The following is a 25273-nucleotide window of genomic DNA, read 5'->3' on the forward strand; positions in this document are numbered from 1 at the left end:
TTAATTTCAATGCCAATATACTGTTCCCCTTCCTGCAGTCAGCCAGTCAGTCAAATACTACGTTTGCTGAACTGTGAGAGGGAAACAGAGTCTGCTAAGAAATGCAAACGGCTGAGTCCAGTTTGGAACTCGGAGGAGCGGCGATGGTGTCTACACAATGGGAGTATGTTAAGAAAGCTGGTCGGCATAGTACGTAAGCCGTTACATCAGGTGTGCAGCTTTATGTTTGAGTTAACAATGAAAAAGTTTGGCGAGATAACTAATCCAAAATGCTCGCGCTGGACTTACTGCCGGGTGCCGCTCGTACGGCCGGATACTTGTGCGCTCTATGATGGCATTTACGATCGTCAGGGCAATCTTCGACCAGTTTTCCATCCGTATATTCTTCATTTAGTTGTTGCAATATTGCGTCACTATTTGAATTTACCTTGCGCGGTGGAAAAGCCACCAAGTAAAAGGCCAGAGTATGAAATGTTTGTCAGCAGGAAGGGGACAACGTGCAAGGACTTTTTTAAACCGCGCAGGAAGCGTGGAAAGAGATTCGGGAGGGGCGGAAGAGGCGGTAAAGGTGGTTCTGGTGGTGGTGCTGGTGGTGGTGGTGGAGGAGGTGGCGGTGGTGAGGGTGATGATGACGATGATGATGGCTTTGATGATGATGATTTGGCAGACTTAAACGACTTCTTGAATAATTCCACGTTTGGCGATGAGTTTGGAGATGGCAGGGGTGGTGACGACAAAGATGGTAAAGGTAGAGGTGGTAAAGGTGGGAAAGGTGGTAAGGGACAAGGTGGAGATAGCGATAGTGATGACGATGATGATGATGGTGTTGGCGACGATGGCGCTAAAATGAAGAAAAACATCGCCGATATTTCTGACTTGTACTCAAGTATAGTGGAGACAAAACGCATGGTTAAGAAAAAGCCAAAACCACCTAAGAGAAGACCTTTCAGAGGAGCCGGTCGGCAATACATGGGAGTGATCTTACCAGTGTTAATGCATGAGCCATTTGATGATACAAAACCGTGGACCTGGATCCGTCGCCATCCTATACAAGAACGGGTGCTTGAAGGAACTACATTAGGACGTGCCAAGATACACAAGTACAAGCGTGAAACTCTTGAGGTACAATACATAAAAGCGAGACAAAGGAATTCAGTCCGCAGTTTGTATGGGGTTAAGGATCATCCATCGATCATTTCTTATGACTTGTTTGGCAAGGGTGAAAGACCAAAGAAAGCCCCGCCTTTGGTTAAACCTTTCAACTATAAAAAACTGTTGGAGAGGAATGACGTTGCCAATATGTCACGCCGCAATAAGAGTCAAATAAAAGCAGGACAGAAAGCCAAATAATAGAAAGATGTCGAGCTCTCGAAATATGCACGGATATTCACATAGGCAAATTTTTATCCATATTTATAGTGCGAAGCATATAGTGAATGTAATTTTATTGAAACGACGCACTAGTCCGTATTATGCTCTCAAAGGTTTAACCCACTATAGTACACCCATCTTGACTAATCGAAAATTTGATTTTAATGCAACTACGACTTTAGAAAATCATAATTGTTCAAATAAAAGTTCAAAACATTATTTAAAGATTGTTTTATCACATAGTAATCCGTAATTAGGGCTTATAGCTAAAAATATTTTATGGAAGGACAAAAATGATTTTTTTAAGGATTGAAAACTAAACAAAGCAAAGTTTGACTTTGGTATAAAAAAAAGAGGTATCTCTCATTGTCAGTTCTAGCGCTAGTCTTATAGCGGAAAACTCCGTTCCGTATCTCGGACAACTTTTCCCCTTTTTCTTATGATAAGAGTCATCGGAACGGTATACTTCGGATATTTCTGAAGAAGATCCCAAATATAATAATCTTAGAAAAGTGTTGCCGATTTTTGTTAAATTGCAAGCCGATTCAAATTCCAGAGTTAAGTGGCAAACTTTAGATACAAGAGATACGAGACATTCAAGAAATATTCTCTGCTATTGGCAGTAGGCGTTTAAAGGAACATGACATCTACCTAATGCCTCGAATTCGGGCTTCAGTTGTAAAATTAAATTTTAAAGGTACAGACAAGTAAAAATTCAATTTCGATGCCGATATTCTGCTCCCCTTTCTGCGGGCAGCCAGTCAGCGAACTGCTGCGTTTGCTGAACTGTGAAAGGGAGTCGCACACTGCTAAGAATTGTAAGCGGCTCAGCCCACATTGGAACTCGGAGGAGCGGCGATGGAGTCAACGGAATGCGAGCGTATTAAAAAACCTTGCTAGTATAGTACAAAAGCCGCTACATCAAGTTAGCAGCTTTATGTTTGAGTTAACTATGAAAAAATTTGGCGAGATTATTAATCCGAAATGCTCTCGCTGGACCCATTGCCGGGTGCCGTTCGTTCGGCCATACACTTGTTTACTCTACGATGGCATTTACGATCGCCGAGGCAATCTTCGACCATCCTTTCATCCGTATGTTCTTCAGTTAGTGGTTAAGATATTGGATCATTTTTTGAATTTACCTTGCGAGGTAGACAAGCCGCCGAGTAAGAGACCAGAGTATGAAATGTTTAGCAGCAGGAAGGGGACAACGTGCAAGGACTTTTTTAAAAGTGGAAAGAATGGCAATGCAGATTTGGCGAACTTTTTGGAGAATCCGACGTTTAGGTTTGGTGATGATTCGCGTAATGATGATGTAAATGGCAGATCGGGTGACGATGGTATTAATGATACAGATGCAGATACAGACAGAGATGGAAATAATAGTAATGAAAATAATGGATATGGTGAGGAAAGGGATAAAAATAAGAATAAAAATACAAATGGCGATGGCAATGGAAATAGAAGAGGAAGTCAAGATGGAAGTGATGATGGAAGTGACGATGGAACTGGGAATAAAAATAAGAATAGAAAGAAAAAAAACGCTGGTGATGATGACAATGGCGGTGTAGGTAAAAACGCTAAAAACAAAGGCGGCAAAGCCAAAGGTCGCGATAATAAGAAAAGCATCGCTGAAATTTCAAATTTGTACTCAAATGTTGTCGAAAATAATCAGCCCTTGATGAAGAAAAAGCCACCACCAAAGAAGAAGCCCTTCAGAGGAGCCGGCCGAAAATACTTGGGCTTGATGCTACCTGTGCTAATGCATGAACCATTTGATGATACAAAACCGTGGACTTGGATCCGTCGACATCCCATACAAGAGCGATTGCTCGAAGGAATTAGAGTTGGACGTGCCAACATACATAAGTATAAGCGTGCATCTCTTGAGGCACAGCTCCAACTAGCCAGGATACGGCAATCGGTGGGAAGTATATATGGGGTTAAGGATCACCCATCGATCATTTCTCTTGATATGTTTGGCAAGGCTGAAGTTCAAAAGAAAGGCACACCATTGCTTCAACCATTTAACTATAAGAAACTTTTTGAGAAGCCTGAAGAATCAACCACTGTAGCTTCCAAGGCCACCTCAGCAAAAAAACCAGTCCGTGGTAAATAACATAATACTTATGTAAAAATCTCACCAAATAATATCTATATAACAAATAACTTTACTTGTGTTCTCTTTGTGATTTGTGATAAAAGAATGAGAGGGGAGGGGTTTACGGATCTTTTATATTTTATATATTCAGTGTGTGGTCCAAAGTTATTTAAGACCATCACAGTTTGATTACAGAGTTAGATTAATTATATATGCCAATTGGGATTACGTTGAATAGGGGAAATGAATAGGTTTAGAATAGAATGGTCCCATAAATTATCATACTTAAACCAAAATTTATTCTCGTATGTGTTTCCAAGAACCAAAATAAACCCTGAAATTTTATTGGTTCACTTTACTTAAATGGAATGTATAATATATATAACCATAATGAATATTTTATATTTAGATCAAATGAAGCTGTAGACAAAAGCTCCTTACATACATATATTTGTTGTTTGAGCGACTCGACGATCGAGATGTGGCATAATTATTGCGCATTTAGTAACATATGTGATTAGGTTAATGTGTGTAGAGATTTCCTTTTGTATTTGCTCGAAACTCAAGCAATATTCATGGGGCGACTTGGGGTCTTTACAGTCGACCTTCTCATTTCGTTAGTTTTATGTAAAATTGTCGAGTTTTAGATAAACTTTATACGCCCAATATATATGTATAAATAATTATATTTGTTACTCATGTGTTTATATAAATTAAAATAAAATAAAATAATATTTATTTTAGTTTAATTTAGTTGTATTTTATATGCTGGCAGCTACATTTTAAAACACCCTGTGCCTTCAGCACCCTGTGTACATATTCAACTCAAAGCTTGAACAATTTCTCTTGAAATGCCTTTCAAGCCCAGCTTTGTATTTTGCAGCAAAAACTGAGTGAAGTGCCCACTGTTCGAGCCATCTATCGTTCAACTGATTCACACCACAAACAGCTTGAGAGCTCCGAAGGCAGAGACTTCGTATTTGTTTAATGCTCATTTGTTCGGGCCGCGACATTTGCCAAAAAAGACAAAACAGACAGACAGAAAAAAGACGAGAAAACGCGACGATGTTTGCCCGTTCGTCTCGTATCTGTACACTCTTTACATATTTCTTTTCGCAGAGTCTGTTTGCATGTTAGGCCGTATCCACTTAAATCGATAAAAACTATCAAATCTGTTTTGGGGCGTTTATGCCGTTGACTCCCGATGACGTTGCTGCTGTCGTTGCTGTTGCCTTTGTTGTTGCCTTTTGGGCTGCCCTGTCGTATGAGTGACGACTCATACGACATGTGCGCCTCGATGATGCGCCACCATGTTTGCGATGCCATGCTCTGCCATGCCCTGCCCTGTGTCAGCTTTAGACTTGGTCTTGGTCGCCACTCATTTTTCGGCCATGTTGCGTATGCTGTCAAATCTCTTCCGCTCCAGCCTTTCGAATGCTGTTGGCATTTTTTCTTGGCAGCAGCTACCGAAAATTTTTAGCCATTGTTGTTGGGAAATGTCCGTTCTGGCACCGAGTTGGCCCAAGACCATTGTGTTTGGCTCTGCTGTGGAATGGGGCTCGTGCGTTAGGCCGAGCAAAATGGCAAAATGGCAGAGCAGCCAACAGCCAACAGCTAACAGCCAACAACCAACAGCCAGCAGGCATCAGCTAGCAGCCAGCAGCCAGCATTTCAGTTCTTTTTACTGTTGTCAAGTCGACAACACAAATACACAAAGACACATAATCATATATTGATATCCAAGTGTATGTAAGAATGCGCACAAAGGCGCCGCCATTAAAGAGTCACAAGCGAATGAGAGGAATCCCATGGATTGGACTATGAACCATCCATCTATGAAACATTTGTCACATCTCTTGTCCAGACGAGTTCAATTTGTAATTCTTTATACTTTATATCTTTGCATTTAATATAATTTAATCAAATTATTTATATTAAATAAATCTCTTCTCATCTTTGAACTGAAGTAGTGTATAAAGCATAAAACAAATTGTCTGTTTTATGGGCCTTGAGCTGGCTGCGAACTGATCTCAAATCTGTCGTGACTGAATAAAACAGTTTAATGCAGCCATTTCCATTTAATGTCAACGACTTTTTCTAATGCTTTATTTGTCATTTTTATATTAAGACAAACATCACGCACTCGTAACGTTCATATGATATGAATTGCGTGTTCAGAGTTGATAATTCAGTTCGACCATAAATGATGTAAGTCCTAATCCTTAATCATTAAAAGATAAATTATTATTCAGACACTCAGAGCAATTGGTTAGTAAGAATATTAATTATCATAGTGTACAGTTAATAAGATTCACTAACGGTTAACTAGAGTCTAGAGTGACTGACAAAATTCTATATAAATTCTCAAATTCCTTAGTTCCATTGTGTTTCCGGTTTTGCTTTGTGTGTTTCCAACAACATAATTGCTGTAAGTTTTTTCTTTTTTTTTTCTCTCTTGTCGTCGCCAACAATCGAAATACATTTTAGACTTTAGGACATTTGACACAGTGGTTAAACTTTTGTATCCGCTTGTTGTCAAAAAAATGTCCGAATTTGTATTGATATATTTGAGTATTTGTTGTGGGCAATTAGAGGGGAGCTGGAAGGGAACTGGAAGGGAGATATGCAGTGCAGTGTATAAGGAAAGTTTTCTAGAATGAATGAGGAGATGGATTGGATTATAAATTAAGCAATAGTTTCTGTAAATGATAAATTATCTACAAATCAATCTCAAGCTACTTAAAAAATACTTTGACTTTTATTTCTATCAAATACAAATTTCCAAATATTTATTCAAATTGAGCTTTAAGCAACATTATTTGCGACTGTTTAAGCTTTTGGTTTATAGTGTTTAATTTAAGTTAATTCTTGCTATAATTTGTTAATTGTTAATGTTCTAAGAATTGCTAGATAGCATTGTACTGATAAACAAAAAAAGTGAAATGTTTATCAGCATTTAACGTTTACTGTATGAGACATTTTCTTATCAATTTGAAATGTTTTTAATACACACTTGTAGAGGAAATACATATATCATTTTGTATTGCATATTGTTACAGTGAAATTGTGATGCATAAAACTACATATTTTATCTGTTAATTGGGCATCATAAACTAGCATTTACTTATTACTTTGAGACATTCTAAACTAGAACAGCAAGAAACACCTTTATTTTTTGGTTGCAATAAAATCGAGATAAGGTTATTTATATAGATAATCTTTATTTGCTACCGATATATAGTTTTTAAATTTATTGCACCACTTCCGCCTTTACCCATGCGCAAGCTTTTAATAAGAATCTTTTTCTTTCAAAAAGAAAAAGTGTGGTAAAACTGAAAACTATACTAATTATATAGCTCAAATAATTATCAATGATGATTATATCTCTCTGTGAAGGGAATGCTTGCATTTTGGACATTTTAATAGAGCTGCATCAAAACTACTGTGACATGAGCACATTGTTAGTGCATTTATATAAAGGCATTAACATGCTCGTAGTAAATTCATGCGCTAACTAATTTCTGTTGTTTTTGTTTTCTTTTAATATAAACATACAACTGTTGTTGAATGAGCTTATGCAATACCTCTGTAATTAGCCACAGAGTTTTTGTGTGTGTGTGTGTTGGGTTTTTTTTTTTTTTTTTGCATTGTTATGTGCCCAAAGCTGGATTATGTAACCGACAAACGACTACAAAAACTGAACAATAACCAGAAATGCCAAAACCGATATTAACTATTTAGATAAGTTGGGCGCTCTCGCTTGCTCGCTCTCTCTCGCTCCCTCTCTGTGTCTCTTGCTTTCCCCCAGTTAGTAGATTTTGGCAATCAGAAATGGAGTAGAGCAGATGCAACTGTTTTATATAGAAAATTGTAATTTTATCAAAATTACAACTATTGAGACTTGCCGATGGTTTGCTTATGCAATTAACTCTGATTGTTGTGATGTTGCAACATGTTGCATTTAGCCGACTGACTAACTGATTGACTGAGTGAGTGACTGAGTGACTGCAGCGGCGACTTGTTGTCAGTGTGAAACCGCAAATTATTGATCAGTTAATAGCTTTGAGCCGAGGCAGGTGGGGTGCTCAAATCGCAATAGAAGAAGCATTTTAGCCAAAGACAGCGTCAGCGCCTTCTGCCCGCTCCGCCAATTTGGTCAACTAAAACGAGCACAATGAGAGACATACACAGCAGAGGCACATCTATGCAACAATGCAACAATTGCAGTTGCTGTTGTGCCATGTTGGCAATTTCTAGAGACTTCGCTTGACGTCGAAGCTGATGTACTCAAGTGCAGCGCAAAGAAAGCTGAGAAATGTGCGCCATCATCATCATCATCATCATCATCATCAACATCATCGCCGTTGATTGTGTGGCACTCTGCTCTCAGTGTACTCTCTCGTTCGCTCTCCACGCTGTCTCCATCTCTGTCTTTGACTGTGCTTCTTCTTTTCTTAGTACTTATTTATGTCTTGGTCGCGTCGGCTCTCACTCAACTTGGCCAACATGTCTATTAACGGTAACTAGGTAAATGTTAGAAATTTGCCGTTAGGAAATTGCCTCTGGCTGTTGTTGCAGTTGCTGCGGTTGATGCTTCACTTTGGTTCCAAGCGTTTGCGGTCTCAACAACTCAAAAATTAGATTTTTACAGGTATCTAAAAAAAAAAAATATATATAAATAAAAATAATAATAATAATAATTGCAGATTGATTACAAATAAAAATAATAGCAGCAGTTTGGCTGAATGTTTCATTTCATATACATAATGCGGCTGAGCGTTAAGTGACCTAATTATAATTCTTGAACAATAGAAGCTTTCTATTTTCTTCTTCTTTTTATTTTTTTAGAAATTTATCTTTTACAATGCTTGACCTTTTTTGAAGACTTGAGATTGAAATGATTCCCGGAATTCTAAAGTTTATTTGTAACTTTTTGAATTCTCATAACTCTTACTGTGCCATTAAATATAAATAAATGAAAAGTATTTCCAACAATCTGTTACATTAATGCAATTTGAGCATTCGAATTTACACCTTTAGTTCACTTTTTTAAGTAGTTCAAATCGTAGCTAGTAAAATGATTAATATTAAACATTAATTACTCCAACTTGTAGTTAATAAATTTATAAACATTATTATAAATTCACCTACTATTGAGAGCTTTAATACTTTCAATTTGTCACAGCAAATAGATACCCCAATTAGACAATAGCTAATGCTAAAGCTCAACACGGATACCGGTTTCTATTGATTCTTTCAATTTTTGATAATATACCATATACGAGTCTCTGCCTTGCCACAGTCAAAACAAGTGAAGTTTTCAAGGCGCTTAAGGTGTGGGCATGAGCCATGGGGCACGGCATGGCATGGCACGGCAGAGACACACCCCTCATTTGGTCGCTTACGTTTCCACTTGAAAGCTGGTCTAGACACTTCTGACACAAATGCGCCAGGGTCTCAGCGGGTCTCTCTCTGGGCGTCTCTTCCAGACGGTGCAGTGTCTGACATTTAATAGAAAACAGAAGGCGATAGCTAAGCTGCGTAAATTTCCGCGTGGAGTTGTCAACGAGGTGACGTGGGGGTGCCATTGCAGACGTTGCGACGGTGCGTGTTGCCCATTGTCTGGTACGTTAGTAGGTGTGAAGCACTTGAGACAGTCGTAAGAGCACATATTGAGACAGGTGGAAGCGTTTCCACTCTTTTTTCTTCTCAGTGTCTCAGATGCGGACTAGGTAGACATTGCAGCAGACGCACTATATCAACCAAAGAGGAATAAACATGACACTTGGGATAATAACTGATGAATGATGGCCTGATGACTGATGACTGATAACTGAGAGCTGAGAGCTGAAAGCTATTAACTAATAACTGATAACTGATAGTTGATGTCTGAAGTCAAAGGACTAATGAGTAATGACTGATGACAGATGACTGACAATTGATAGTTGATGAGTTAAGAAAAAGGACTAATGAGTAATGACTGATGACAGATGGCTGACAATTGATAGTTGATGACTTAAGATAAAGGACTAATGAGTAATGACTGATGGAATGACTGATAACTAATACCTTGAAAGCTGTTAACTAATAACTGTAGTTAATGTCTGAGGACAAAGAACTAGTGAACAATGATGACTGATGACTGATGTGATGACTATGTAACGCTGTCTTAACAGAATACAATTTCATCCAATACAAAAATGTGACAGCCAGTGGTAATTAGTTGGCTTTGAGATGGTTCAATGAACTGTATAGCTGGTTATACAATACCAATTGACCAACACCTCTGTCGAAAAACTGCCCACAACACTTTAGGAGGTGCGATAAATGCAACAACAGGGTAGAATGTACGAAAATTACAAAAGAAGCCCATTAAATAAAAGCTGCATTAACGGCAAAATAAAAACAAAACGAAAAAAGAGAAGCATCAACATAGTAAGAGACTATTTAGTGGTTGCAGTTGCCACCAACATACAACAAAGGCATCACATTTCGTCACAGACAAAAAGAGGTTGAGTCTGAGTGTGTGTGTGGGCTAAAGGGAATCCCTGGAAAGGCAAGGCATGCAAGACAATGTTGCAATCCGAAACACAAAAGATTAACATACCCTTTATTGGCATAGAAAAAACAAGTCAAAAAGTCAACAGAGACTATCGAAAGTTCATAGGGTACGTTTTTAGTTATCTACAAATCGTAAACACGGCATCAGTTTTTTTTTTTTTTTTTTTTTTTACATTTTCTATTACAATGTTTCGTAATTGTTTTCAATATTCATTGATTTCTAATATGGAGTTTTTCCAACCAAATTTAAAGTTGCTCGGGCTGCAAATTAAAACTTTCAGACCTTGTTAACAAGTGTTAACAATGTAAACTATTTTGCTGATTAAATGTGTAAAACTTTGTGATTGGCTGTGAAAGTTTTTCCCGGAATTTATTTTGTTTGAAAACAAGTTGTGTATATTAAATACAAATAGTTAAAATCGTTGCACTAAAGGTATAAATGATAAAATTTAAAAACTTTAGTTACATCATCTAGCAGATGCTAGATGATTATTATATGGTATATTTTGTTAAGCCTTAAGTAATTAAAAATTTTTAATAAAACGAGCTTTCATGTCTACAACTTGGTAATTTGGTAAAATGAAAAAATTAAAAATAAATGATAAATAAATAAGTAAATAAATAAAATAAATTTAAAAAATAAAACAAAATAAATATAAAAAAAAAAAATAAATTTAAAAAAATAAATAAATTTAAAAAAAATAAATAAATTTAAAAAAATTAAAAAAAAACTCGAAATAAAAAAAATAATTAAAAATAAATAAACAAAAAATAACTAATCTGATTTAAGATCTTAGCAACTAGTATACATACGTATGTACACTTCTATAAACTTGGATTACCATTTTTCATATTACATGTGTTAGTTTCCGAAACATATTGAAGATTGATATTCCGCATAGACAGAAAGACAATAAATTCTTGCTATCGATCTTAGATCTCAACTCGATTAGAACTCAAACAGAAGCAGCAAACGCAAATCAGTAAAGCCGACTGAAGCTTTGGAGTCAGTTATTAATTGAATCCAAATCCTATCGCCATTTTCTTACAATATTTTATTTCAGATAAAGCTAACGTAACGCCAATAAAAATTGTTTAGGCCATGCTTGAAAAGCATGTTCTAATAAATCGAATCAACTGTTAAAGTGCGTCGAACCACACAACTGGAAGGAGGAGAGAAACGGTTGACGATACTACAGCTCCTAGCATGGTGCGACTTAATGTTATCGAGCAACAAAGTACCACCAGCAGCATAAGCGATAGCAGCAGCAACAGCAGCAGCACCACCAGCAGCAGCAGCAGCAACAATAACTCGATTCACAACAACATCGGCAGCCACAATGCGGGCAGATATTCATCCGCAGCATCGTCCACGACGAGCCTGAATAGCGCATTCAAGTCCGCCTCGCCGCCAGTTGCTAATATCGTAATGGTGCAGAATACACCGGTCGCGGCACCGCAAGCGGCACCACAGCTGGTGGCGCCAGCGTTGCAGTTGCACCAGCAGCAGCAGCAGCAGCAGCAACCACAGCAGCAGCAACAGCACTCGTCCTCGGACGGCAGTTCAAACAATTGTCCGCTGCCGTCGTCGCCGCCATTGCTGCAGCAAACGGCGACACCGCCACAGGGTGCCCAAATAGTGCCACCAGTGTGTGCGTTACATCATCCGCAGCAGCAGCAGCAGCACCAGCAGCAGCTGGCCCTGCTAGCAGCTATGCAACATCATCATCATATGCTGCAGCCCCCACCGCCGCCGCCGCCCTCCAACAATGGCATACTTCATGGGCCACCAAACCCAGCGGCAGCGCATCAACAGCAGCAGCAGCAGCAACAGCAGCCCCATGAGAATGGACACGGTGGCATCTCGCCCAATGGCAGCTCGGGTGACTCTTCGGCCAGCAGTGTTAGCAGTGTGTCAAGCAACAGCGGCGTTGGCGGCAGCCAGGGCAGCGGCGCCAGCAATGGCACCAACGGCATCGGACCGCCAGTTCAGGCCCCGCTGCCTCCCGGCCCGCTGTACATTCAATACCCAGGCGATTTCTTTCCATCGGAGTACTATATAGCGCCGCACCCGCACGAGGGCATCTGTCCACAGCATCCACACCATCCGCACGCGCATCAACACCAGCATCAGCACCAGCACCATCATCAGCCCATGTGCGCCATCTCGGCGGAATATGGTGAGTTAAACCAACGAATTTAGCCTCGGCTCTTGGCGGTTGGCTGCTAATTACAGCCATCTTAATCCCAGCAGCTGTCTCAAGCAGCTCGCTACGTAAAGAAAGTTTCTGAAGAGCCTCAGCTGCTGACTGTGGTTAATCTATGGCTAGAAGAGACTCGACACTGTTTTCCCCTCTATTGAAAGATCAGTTTCACACTTACAATTGAAAATGAAAAACAAACTAAATACGAAAAGCTGCAGCAAACAAAAAATTATAGTATCAGTAAAATGTCGCTACTGGTTTGACAACGTACGCCCACACAATAAACGCAAGTCGACAGCGCAAGAGAATTAATCTAAAGAGAAACAGGGTGTCCAGGGTGTAAAAGAAAATATGAGCAAAAAGAAATTTTAGGTGGCTTCAACAGGCAGAGCAAACAAATTCAAACTTAAAATGAATTTAAATTTTTAATTTTTTAAGTTTCTATATAAGATAAAAAAAAAATAACAATAAAATATATATAATAATAAGAATGTTTATGCAAATTTTAAATTCAATTTGTAAACTGCGCTCCATATTAATAATTGCCTTTATAATACAGTCGAGTCCTGGTATAGATATTATTAAAATTATCGAGAATTATCGAGAAGTATTTTTTCGATTTATCGCGATTTTTGATTTAGCGGGGTATAAATTATCGAGACTCGACTGTATACATCATATCTACTTCTGTTCTAGCGTAACACCCTGTATTTGTGTGTTGTTTATAAACGAATTATCTAAATAGAAACGCTCTGTGGAAATAAGCAAAAAAATGCACAGGCTGACTCATGTTTGACTTAATTAAGAATGAGATACATATATAGCAGATAGCAATATATTAAGAGTGAGCCGCCAAAGTGGTTCAACTAGAACTGCCTCCAGCTGGTTAAGTCATAAATGGTTTCCATTTTAGCCATAAGCCACTAACTATAAAATGGATATTTAGACACCTTAATTTTGTCAACACCTCAGGCTAATATTGTGATTGATTCTTATGTAAAGTGAACTGTTTAGAGGCATCTCTAAAGAAGCCCTGAGGCCTGAGCTATACTTAAAGAGAAACTTTTGGGTTCCTTGACAAATTGAATTAAGTTGCCATCGTCAACGTTTGTCTCGCCTAGAGCGTTAATTGCATGTGGTTGCACTTCGGCTTACTCATATGACGCCCATGCTTCACTCACACTTTTTTGGCCAAAGGTGCTAAGAGCCATGCGGCAATAGAATCTTAAATATATGCTTTCATTAAAGGCCATAATTTCCAATTACATGCGCTCCCCTTGGCCCACAGCTACACCAACAAGGGAGGCTTGCCCATCTTCAACTCTGTTTGGGTTTCAGCAAGCTCCCTGCCCCTTGTCGCTCTGATTGTAGTTAATCGAATAAACTTGCAAAGGAAATGGCACTAAGTGCGTGTTGGGCTCAGGCTCGACTTCTAATGGAATTTGCTCCCGGGGCGCGGTCTCCCTAGCTATATTGGTATGCATGGTATATGTATGTATGTATTTATGCATAGCATCTTATAATTATAAGAATGCTGAGTATGCTTTTATGACCCACTTCCTCGAAAAAGTGCGAGTCGAGATTGTCGTCGCTCTGTGCAAAACTGTGGAGCACATTTTTTGAGGCATTCATCTCTAAATTGAATTGGCGTAGTTTCTATTTTACAGCATGCCCACACACACACACACTCACTTACACTCCACAGCATCCATTGCTCTTATCAACAGCAAACTACTTATTATTTTAAATGCCAAGTAAATAGAACGCGTACAAATGGATTATTAAGTGTGCTCCAGTTGGAAGTGCGTGACTACACGATATGAGAGCGTGAAGATATTAGAGTTCACTATGGACATTCTTCTTTGGGATATAGCTAAGAGTATTGGAAATGAATATTAGAGCATCAGCAAATAGTATTGTAGAAGCATAGATTCAACTATGAAATCTTTGTTTGAGTAATTTTAATAAGCTTATGTTAATATAGAAGCTGCATATATTAGTGTTATATGATAAATATGCAGACTATTACTATTAAAAACTCTGTGAACTCATATAAAAAAGCATTAAAAATCTTGTGCAATTTTTTTTGTTACTTCATCATCTAAATATTAGTAGTGGTAATTCATTAGCTCTTTTACATTGACACAGATGCTTACTTCAAACACGACTTTAAATATCTTAATTAGAGGTCTCATACATGTGTAATACATAACGCGACCTGCCCTTAACCATTTTCGGTATTTTGTGCCCTGACCTTTGTAATTCTGTAATTAACTGTATGATAATTAATGCTCTAAGCACTTGCTCGATTTGCTCTCTCTCTTTCTCTCTCTCTCTCTCTCTCTCTCTCTCTCTCTGTGTATGTCTCTTTTTGAAAAAAAGTTTACTTCTCGTTGTCTCTGACTCATGCTTGGGCATTTGTGATGCTATTTGCATATGGATCTACTCCTCAGGCAAAACAAGTTTTGTCTTCAACTAAAATTTATGAGGGCTCTTAAAGCGCGAAAATGTCATCGTGAGTGCCCAACCAGTTCTTTAACAATCAGAACCGCCGACATTTACCTACCTATACACATATCTGTAGATACGTATTATATGCACAGATTTAATGACTGAATACTATATAAATGATATACCTACTGCATATGTATATACATATATAATACTGAATAGGTGTATATAAATGATAGATATACATATATGGTTATATATGTTCCATTGAATGCTCGAGTATGGGAAGGAAATCTGACATATCCAAGACATTAATCTTTTTATACTATGAAGCAATATAATTAAGTTTTTTTTAATAATCGTAAATAATAAAGATTTGCATTTATTTAACCAAGTTCTCCGTCTAGCTGAGTTTTAAAGCAGCAAATGCGAATTAATGAAGAGTCTAAAGAAGTTCTTAAAAGCGTTCGAGTTTATTCTTACTCACTTGATGCCTCTAAATTCTTTTAATAGCCTGATCCAATTCAAAATGAAATTTAATTTTGTTTATGGCTTTGTAAAAATCTTTGTTAAAGGCAGACTTACAGACTGAAGCGTGGCTGATAACATGGATTAAATGGAGTTAAAGATCGGATCACCATATGAGATCTAGATTCTCACAAACTTTAAAGCTTAAAGGTTTCAAATGTAAAATTTAATGTAAATTTTAGTCAACTGCACACCCTATATATTTACTTTCTTATACACTGATTTATTTTCATTGTAAAAATCAGTGTTGCATCGAGGTGTTTCCAGTCGGTCGTCTCCTTCTAGAGCACTGCTACTGCTTAACATTCATCTTTCTATATCCCTCTAGAATTGACTATTTCAATAACTTTACTTTTTCTATTACTTTCCACAAGACGATCTATGTACATACATTTATCTTAACATATATACTCTCCATTTATCTTCAAATAATTTCACGTAATTCAAATCCCAAGTAAATCATCCATTTTTTTCGCGAACGAGCGCAACAAGTGTTCCGGTAGGTGTTGAAGGTATTTTGTTTTGCCTCATGCTTTACCTGAGATGACAAACGTATTATTTCAGCATATCTCACTAAAATACATCTCTTAGATGGATGTGACCTTGTCGCAAGAGATGCGAATAATATAGCCAGGCGGCCTTTGTGAAGCTTTGGCTTACCTTTGGCTAGCATTCCACGTGTTGCAAATTCGCTCTGTGTGTGTGTGTGTGCGTATATGCATGTTTTTTTTTAATAGCCTCTGAATGAGTTTGGCAAATGTGCTGGAGCCAAAAATGGACATGGACAGCACATAAAATAGTCTACAAACTTGGAAATTAAACAATATTAGTTGACAACATTTAAATTATGCAAGCATAAATCTTAAGCTATATATGTAGATGCACACACACACACATACGCAAATGCAGGCATATGTATATGTATATAAAAATGGCGCCCAGCAACTAACTGCTATGTGTATACGTAAGTGCGTATGTGTGTGTGTGTGTGTGTGCTTATTATTTGAACATATTTTATGTGTCTTTTGAACGCATTTTATTTATTTCGTCGTATTTCTCTTGACTCTGGTGGAAAAAATTGCAGCCGGAATGGCAGCGCAGTTTTCATTTATTTTCTGTTACTCTACTCATTGTTGTTGCTGTTATTGTTGTTGTTGTTGTTGTTGTCACTGCTGGTACTCTTGGCTAGGGCCACTTATGGCCCTAGCGCCCAAGCGGGTTCAACAACCGACAAAAAAGGAGAAGCAATGCAAAAAATTGGCATCAAACAACAGAACTTACTTAAGATAAGCGGGATGGGGCAGAGTGGGGCGATGTGGTGCGGAGCGGAGCGATGGCTGTTGAAGGGATGACAAACGGGGTCCTAGCAAGTGGCAACACACATGCAACGTGCATTAAAAATTGTAACTGTACCAACTTTTATCTCGTTCGCTCTCTCTAACTCTCTCTCCTTTTCTCATACAGCTCATATCCTACTTCAGTCCGCTGACAAGCTGAGTGCTATTCTCTTAATTCTCTATATTCTCAGTCTACTAGATATATGTATGTATATATGTATATACGTATGTATGTATATGCTTTGTCTGTTATGTATGTTTCAATTGATTCTGTTTTATTTTTTGGCTTTCTCGCTGCTGATGATTTACTTTTTGTGACCATTAAAAAATGTGGTATATAAAATATGGCTAGGCTATGAAAGCTATGCATACTATATCGATGGCTAAACCGTATTGTCTTTTAATGATTTTCTAAGAGTTGAGCTTATATATTTTGAATAAACTTACTGAAAAATAGAAAATATGTTTTACAAATATGTTGACATATTGATTATTACTAGACTAGTTAGAGCTTTACTTATTCAATTCAACGAGTCTGTTCATTTCTTGAATTCATATTTTGCACATGTGTTTACAAATATGTTTGAAGGTGAAGCACAAATTTCGTGTATTCTAAAGAACGGCGATTGGCATGAAATTCTACATGAAACTATAAAATTTTAGTTGGAAATTGTTTGAAATTCATTTGGTTTATAAAAGATTTCTACAACAAAATGTTTTGTTAATGGAATTTTTGAAAAATATTCCATGGAAACATAGCTGAAAATGCTGTGTTCATAAAATTTGTCTACCTGTTCAATCTCTCTGGCTATGAAAACTTTCCCTGATGAGTTTTTTTTTTTTACTATCTATCTATCGATTATCTTATCATCGCTGACGACTTCAATTATCTAACTCTAATTTATTCTTCTCTTTTTCTTGCAGGTAAGCATGTGAATGAATTTAGTCTAACTCAAAGTGTACCCAAGTGTAAGTGCAAGTGGAAAACCTCGCAGCGCTTTCAATTAGCGATTGCTGGAAAAACTTTTGAATGCCAGCCGAAACAGTCGTAGTACTATCTGGGAGTGAAAATAAGTGTGGCAAGAGCTGTTCGAGCTGTTCTGTTACCTTTCCAATGCAAAGGCATTCCGGTGGTCGTGGTGCACGGGACAAGGTCAGACAGACAAACGTTCAGCTTTTTTACAGTTATGCAATCATAGCGTTGTCTGCCAGCTGTGTGGAAGGGGAAGGAGGGGGGCGGAAAGCGGAAGGCGGAAGACGGAAGGCAGGAGGCATCTCAATCCCATTTCCTGACCGCACATCTTTAGAGTTGGCAAGCAGACGCCTGCCTGTGTTGCCTGCAAATCTTCCAACTTTTTATGGGCACTCGCGAATGCGGCAACTTAACGAGGTCAGGGTGAGGCCATATCTTGCTCTGATCCTGGGTGTGGATAGAGCTACACTCCAATAGAGCTGATGATGTCACTGCTCAGAGGGTTTAGTATGCTGTCAAACAGAGTGATATATATTCATACGTATCAAAATATATGTTATCACAATGCTAACTGCAATTGAAATTGTGACAGCTCCTTATGGTACTTTGCATCGTTAGTTCGACTAGCAAATCGGAAAGAGAAGAGCAGAAATCGCTGCCATTAAAAGTTGAAAAGTTTTGGTAGGCAAAGCCCATTAACCAAACTTGTCGATCTGCTTGCAACAAAGTTGCATGCAATCAGCTGCAACAATGTTTCCCACTAAAGTAATTTACTTGAAGAACAAGCTTAGGTTCGATAAAGCTATCATAAAAACTTGAATATTATCGACAGAGAACCAGATGAATCACATAATCCTGTGCATCTCATTTTGCAAGTTCAGCAATTTTTACATGAGTTGGTAATCTTATTAAAACTAGTGTGAGAAAGGGCAAAGAGTAAAGGAATATTTTCAGTTATACTTCATCTGATTTGACATTCCTGAGAGGCGACTTTAGACTTAGTAATCATATTTGTCAGCTTAAGACAATTGCAACAGACCTTCATAACGTTAACAATATTTCTATATACTATATAAAGAATTAAACATTTTTATCTTAATAGATGCAATAGAGCTCGAGAAAATAATTTGACTATTAGAGAAATATACAATATATATTTATGTATATATATTTATTTATTATCTATCTGGCCGATTTGAGCTTCTGTGGTTTTCAATAAACTTGTTGGGGCTGTTCGCAAGTTCCCTTATGACTGCAGGTGATTCATAAAGTTAGTGCAGTTGAAATTTGGCTTGAGTGAATTTTACTCAACTTGAATTTTGACTCAAATAATAGGCATTTAACACAAGTGTTGGTCATGCATAATGCACGAATGTTTGCCCTATGCCCCAGAGCTAAACTTATTTCTACAAAATTCAGCGTAACGCCAAATGTTTGCCTGATGATTCATTCGGCTCATCCGGCTGCATATGGCACACGGCCAGGGTATTTTATTACTAGATTCGAATACGTAAACCTATCTTATCATTAATTTAAGCTACACAACATCATTGGAAATCATCGGGGCACATTTTTATTTTCAGTTATCGAAAATAATAATTTTTAAAAAATTATATTTAGGAGTATTTAATTTATGTCAGCGACGAATGTTAATTAAATTTCATAGTTAAAATCTGCCCGTATATTGCCCAATTTCGTGTTCTATTTAAAGCTTTACGCTTTTCAACCATTTCATTAGTATTCAAATGAATTGGAATAATTGTGTTTTTGCAGATGTTTTGCGATTCATTGAATAGGAATGCCAGTTGGAAATTGAGGGCAAACTCAACTTTCTATTTAGGCAGAATCAGTGCACAGCTGTATTTATATAGCTGATAACGAAATATTATACTTCTTTTCACATTTGTCATAAAATATTTATTGCAATTACTAAATGACAATTCATGAAAATGTAAGAAAACTCTGGAAATTTACAATTTCAATTTTTAGTATTGCAAACACCTGATACTAGGTTTGGGCTTGTGTTACACTTGGCTGATTGAGAGAGTATGTATGTGTGTATGTATGTAGCCAAGATGGGTTTAGTTCCCTTTAATTAAATACGTTTTCAGAATTGCCTACAAAATGAATACCGACATTCCGCCTGGCGAGTTGGTGCGCCGTTAAGCTGTTTAGCATTAATTAAGTTTGAGTTTAGTTGCCGCCACTCCAGCGCTTTCGCACTGGCAGGCATTTTACTGTCTGCTGGCCAAATGGTAAGCTCCACCACGCCTACACCCGCTACGGAAATTCCCGATGCCCGATGCCCGATCCCCTATCTTCCGCTACCTGCTGCCTTTTAACACTTTCAATGTGTCTAGTCAGCTTTTATACTCTGGCCGAAGGTATTCAAAGCAGAACAGCAAATTCGTAACGCATCTATAACTGAATTTGCCGAAGCGAATTTCAACTCTAAATAATAAATAATAATGATAAATAATGTAAAACTTGAACAAAAATATTTTCTGGCTAATTATATTCCTTCACTATTATATTTTTCAAATAACGTGACTTTTTATAATATCATGTTTGAGGTATTTTACTTAAAAAAATAATAATTTAAGTTTTTTTTTTTTTTTTTTTTTTTGGTAAATAGTATCAATGTGGTTAGCAATATATATTGCATAAAGAATATTAATATTTTCAATTATTATTGGTATTCTATATTCATTTATTATTATATATCACATGCCCATATATATTCATATGTCTGCAAGAGTATTTCATATTTAATATACTAAAATACTTTGGTTTTAATTCATCAATCTTATTGTGCCCATTTATAACTAAAGAAATGTATTAATAGTTTGAGCAAAGAAAGTATGAATCGATGTCTTTCATAGGCGTTTGTTTATAATGGGTGGAGCCTATAAAATTTGCATGTGGGTTAAGACAACATTCAGAGTAGCCACAAATATTACAACAGCTCATCTCGCTGTCCATAAATCTTATACTTGTTTATATATCTCACAGAGCTCAATAGCCTTATAAGAAACTATACAATATCATAGATTTTGCATTTGTCTGCGATTAGAGTATTCGTAAGTCGTGCAATTTCTTCACTAACACTAAACATTCAGACATTCGCTGCATTTTAAATGGATTGGATTTTCAGCAGTTGCAGTTGCAGTTGGAGCCGCAGTCGCAGTCGCAGTCGCAGTCGTCGCTGCTGTTATCGGCTATCATGAATTTTACTTTGCAATGGTATGCATCAGCGCACTAAACCGACATTTTTACACCTAAGTAGTGGAGGCAAACGTGTAATGGAGTCGCCGTTAAAGAACGGCTGGTTATGCGCGTCTGCTTTTTACGGCTGATTAGGTCAGAGCCTCAGCTCTACGAATATTGATATGGAAAATGGTTGAGCGACTGCTTGCCCTGTGCTTGACTCAATCTAAGTTTAACTTTAGCCTCATATTCGGTTCGCCTTCAACTCCATTGTAAATGACTCTACTTCTCCAACTTCTGCTCCTCTATTAAATTGTTTTATTTACTACATTTGCCTGCCATAATTAAGTACTGAAATATTTATAAGAAATCTGAAAAGCTATTTAAGTACCATGATGTGCAACAAGCCAGTAAAAGCAGCAGCAGCGCCAGCAGCAGCTTGTAAAAGTTTTAAAGAAGTATTTGGATAACGATGGACTTCCTCCATTAATACTTGTTTTTTTTTTCCTTAATTCACTTTACACAGACCTTGAAACCGAGTTTGATTGTGCACTAAAACATCCACTTCCTTTCTTTCTATTTTTATAGGTCCAACGGCCGTTCAAATGGTCTCCCACAACCGGCAGCCGCCGACGATGACGATGCCAGTGCAGGTGCCACCATATGTGAATGAGAACGGAACTCTGACCCATGTGGTGCTACCGCCGCAGCAATACCAGCAACTGCATACCGGTCAGGGACATCTGCATGCAGGACCATTTGTGAGTACAATTTTATAGTAGATTCACGATTTACCTAGTAAGTATAACTTAGAGGCAGGCAAGAAAGATTCTAATTAAATCATAAACTACTAAAGATATATAAATAATATATAATCATTCATTTGGCTGAATTTTTTGAGACTGAAATACTAAATAGTAGTTGCGTATTCCTTATTAAATTGAAATAGAATATATATACAGTCGAGTCCCAATAATTCGAAACGATAAGATTTTTTTTTTGAAACACAGAAATTCCAATTATCAAGAAATATCGAGAAAGCAATTTTTTTTCCCGGTCTAGATTTTTATTTTTATTTTTGCGATTTTTGATTTCATTAGAACTGCTGGTCATCCACAAAGCTGTCATTCTAGAGTTTCCAAGTTTGCTCTATACTTGGAAAAATTCTTTATTTATAAAACACTTTCGTAACTTAGTAAGTATGCTATGAGTAACTCATATAAGCCATTTGGGTACTAAGTTTCCAACTATGAAATATTTTTATGTGGTCTATTATAAGCCAAACTTGCCCTGCCTTTTCTTGCCTACTTTCACCTTTACTTCCATTCAGCATTCTAGCTCTTATCTATTAGTCTGTATGTTCTTTCCAGTCAGTGTTCAGCTGGTCAATCAATTAGAAAATTTGCCAGTGTAAAGTTCTCATTATCAAGTATAGAATATTGATTACTAATTGAGCGTCAATCATCGACAGCAATTATAGTAGAAAGCTCAAACAATAACAATTGGCAATGCAAATTTCATATTTTAGCGAAATGTGGCCGGCCAAAGGTTCGACAGAAATATACCTTGTACCTAGTTTCTCTTGCTTTCTAGTCTTTATACTAAAGAAATTCTAGATATATTAATTCTGTTATATTAATACATTTCTGACTAAATGCATATATATATTTGAGATCATTAGACCTAACTCAATTAGTACTTACATATATGAATCTTAGAGTCTCACACGAATATGGTGTGCGATAGCATGTACGTACGTAATGGATTTTTTTTTTTTGTATTTTACACACCCGATTCAGTTGATGTTTTCCTGGAACTCGACTGCGGGCTTAACCCAGACATTTGCTGTCTCGTGTTGTCAATGCATTAATCGCCACAGCAGCACCAGCAGCAGCTTTGATTATTAGAACAATGGAGAATCGCGAGTGCAAACTTGGCGATAAGCGATCAAGTAGGCAGTCAAAACGGAACTAAGTTAAGACATTAATAAAAAATAATCACTTTGTATGATTATTTGAACTATTAGAATAATATATTAAATGAATTGTATTTAAATCATTTGTACTCTCTGCAATCATTCACAAATACGAATGATAATAGCTAATTATACTTATAGGAAATTGTATTCTGATTAGCATTGATTTATGAAGATGCGCCTTCTTAATAGTTAAATAGTTTATTTGCCTAACAATCAAACAGGGCTGTCGTGATTGCAATTATTTTTGCCTTTCGCTTAAATGCACAATAATTTATTTGTTATTATTAATAAGAAATTTATAATACGCTTTTAAATTAAATTGAAATATGGGCTTAAAGCCGTGATTTTATAATTAGTAGCTGAACGCTTGCAAAGAAAAATCGACTCAGTTAACCGCATATATAAATCTATATATGCATATGTATAGAAAATATAATACAACATTTATTTCTCCTATGAGAAGTGCTTAGAGCAAATACTTAGAAGAAATACTAAAAAAATACTTACAGAAAGTACTTAGAGGAAAACTTTGGAAAAACACTTCAAATGGATTATAAGGGAAATCGAAATTCTATAAAATATATATGAAACTATATTTAAAATTTGCAAATACACTTACATAGATATAAACACACATATATAGGTTATGTAGGTAATTGCCGTCAACACTCGTCGCCCAATGCCATTTTAAGAAACTCAAACTTAAATATTGCAGCGCCAACAACTTCCGGAGTCATATGTAGAGCAGCAGAAACGGCGTCACGCTCAGTTGCTGAAATAAAAGTGACGGCGCTTTCAAATACTCTTCTCTTTTTGCGGCTATCTGCAAATATGGGAAATGATTTGTGAAATTTTCATATTAGTGAGACCTGCTATATTACAAATGTAGATAATTTATTGAAGTAATATTTCATTTTAAATTAAGTATTAAAATTTTATTTGTTTATTTAGGCTATTAGGTTTTTGCTGATTTTTGATCCAGTACATTCTTCTTATATTTTTCATATATTAGCTAGAGTATCAAGCCATCGGTGTTGTACAGATTATGTCACATAGCATATTTAACCTTCGAGTTCGTGTAGACAAAGTTTTTTCTTTGTTTTTCTTCTTTTCGGAATTGTCTACCGAATTTTCAGCAACAAATTTACCAAGGCGAAAGCCAGCTTCCGTTGTATTTGTGCAATCTCATTATCACTTGATTGTATGCTAATTCAAAGGGGTTTTTTATGTCTTTTGAAGAGTATATATGTCTATATATTTTGCAATAAAATATATAATAAAAATTTTCCTCATTATTTGTGTCCATGCAGTGGCTCCGAAATAAATTTCGCAAAGGTTGTCAACTCAAATAATACAATCTTACTAGATATTTATGTTCATTGAAATTTTGTGACTATTTAAATACAGGGTATCCCCAAGTCAATAAAATTATGTGTTAACTTGTTTAATGACTGTACCCAAATATTTCCAGCAGTTTATAAATTGCATTGGTATGAATAACAGGGTTATGCAATATACGTTTATGTTATGATTTCGTCATACTTGGCTAAATGTAGTTTTGTCTAATAATTGAGCAATTTGTCACAATGATTTAAATTTACTCTTTGTGCTTCAAATGCGCAGTTCAGTTGACTGTTACTTGTTTGCAGAATAGCGTTGCCAGATAGGTTATTTTTTAAGGGTAGATATACCGGCAGTTGCTCTTGTTGTATGAACTGTCATTCTGCTATAAACACTGATTGCAGACTCACTTGAGTACAACAGCATGTTAGCAGTGTTCTAACAAAATTAACAGAATCGTGTTAAGTAGATACGGTTTATCATTTAATTTAATGAAGAAGCAAGTAAAATTCAACAAATAATGAAATGATAATAATAATTTAAGTTGTAACTTTTAAAAGCCAATTAAAAATGATTTAAATACAAAAATTCACGGACGGCAACGACGAGATTCCGGGTTTTGTGTAGTTTTGCGATTGTTTATCAGTAAAAACAAAAAAAAAGTTCGCGTTGGTTTATTTATAGTTGTACTTTTCGTTGACGTGGATACTTTTCACAGTGTCAGCTAGCAATGAAGCCGCAAAAGATTAAATCAACAACGACCACGTCGACAACAACAGAATCTGTATTTATTTTACAGCAAATTTGACTATTCGCAGTTTCATTAAAGCATTTTGCAACACGTTTTCAGATAAGCAGCAATGGTACATCGCATTTCTATACGCCGCTGCCCGGCTATCCGCCCGGGCCAGGACCAACGGGCAACGGGCCACCGCATTATCATATGCCGCCGCCGCCGCCCCCGCAGCACCAGCAGCAGACGGGTGCCCAACAGGCAGGCACGGCGACAGCTGGCGGTGCGCCGCCAACGTCACAGACGCACTTACATTCCCCGCACTCGCCATCGCCGCCCAACTACAGAGATGAGCGCAGCCAGCGACAGCACACGAAGCTGCTGCGTAAGCTGGAGAAGCAGCGTGAGCTGAGTGAGTATTAATTATTGATTGCAAATATATGTATGTATATTCAATTAATGGGATTCCCTTACTCTGCTGCTCTGTA

The 25273-nt window shown here is 37.1% G+C and overlaps 3 protein-coding genes and 1 long non-coding RNA gene across 9 annotated transcripts in view; 3 read left to right on the forward strand and 1 right to left on the reverse strand.

Annotated features, from left to right (window-relative positions):
* mtgo (miles to go) overlaps window positions 1-25273 on the forward strand; it is a 70276-nt gene that overhangs the window by 39892 nt on the left and 5111 nt on the right. For 2 of the 6 annotated variants that reach the window (XM_089464817.1, XM_089464818.1), the window contains exons 3-6: window positions 11098-12213; window positions 17478-17522; window positions 21322-21494; window positions 24903-25197. In XM_089464817.1, coding sequence (XP_089320943.1) covers window positions 11241-12213; window positions 17478-17522; window positions 21322-21494; window positions 24903-25197 — 1486 coding nt within the window. In that variant the 5' untranslated portion in view covers window positions 11098-11240. The remainder of the gene's footprint in view (window positions 1-11097; window positions 12214-17477; window positions 17523-21321; window positions 21495-24902; window positions 25198-25273) is intronic. The other 4 variants (XM_089464816.1, XM_089464815.1, XM_018003153.2 and 1 more) reach the window with 3 other exon arrangements.
* On the forward strand, window positions 7-1590 carry LOC108610827 (uncharacterized). Its single transcript, XM_018003175.2, has one exon. The coding sequence runs from the start codon at window positions 10-12 to the stop codon at window positions 1348-1350; it is 1341 nt and encodes a 446-aa protein (XP_017858664.1). The 5' UTR covers window positions 7-9; the 3' UTR covers window positions 1351-1590.
* Window positions 2039-3540, forward strand: LOC149269793 (uncharacterized). The gene has a single exon (XM_089464845.1). It carries the CDS (start codon window positions 2096-2098, stop codon window positions 3488-3490), a length of 1395 nt encoding a protein of 464 aa, XP_089320971.1. The 5' UTR covers window positions 2039-2095; the 3' UTR covers window positions 3491-3540.
* Window positions 14935-18593, reverse strand: LOC149269794 (uncharacterized). Its single transcript, XR_016269302.1, has 3 exons — window positions 17001-18593; window positions 15877-16024; window positions 14935-15754 (listed from the first exon to the last, which is right to left on the reverse strand). It is a non-coding gene; the product is annotated as an uncharacterized LOC149269794 (long non-coding RNA).

Source organism: Drosophila arizonae, chromosome 3 (genome assembly GCF_054131065.1).
Source record: "Drosophila arizonae isolate 15081-1271.41 chromosome 3, UAZ_ARI_1.0, whole genome shotgun sequence".
NCBI lineage: Eukaryota > Metazoa > Arthropoda > Insecta > Diptera > Drosophilidae > Drosophila > Drosophila arizonae.

What these genes read in the sequence shown, in the direction of transcription:
- LOC108610827 (XM_018003175.2), top strand. Translation starts at nt 10, where the DNA reads ATGCCAATATACTGTTCCCCTTCCTGCAGTCAGCCAGTCAGTCAAATA.
- LOC149269793 (XM_089464845.1), top strand. Translation starts at nt 2,096, where the DNA reads ATGCCGATATTCTGCTCCCCTTTCTGCGGGCAGCCAGTCAGCGAACTG.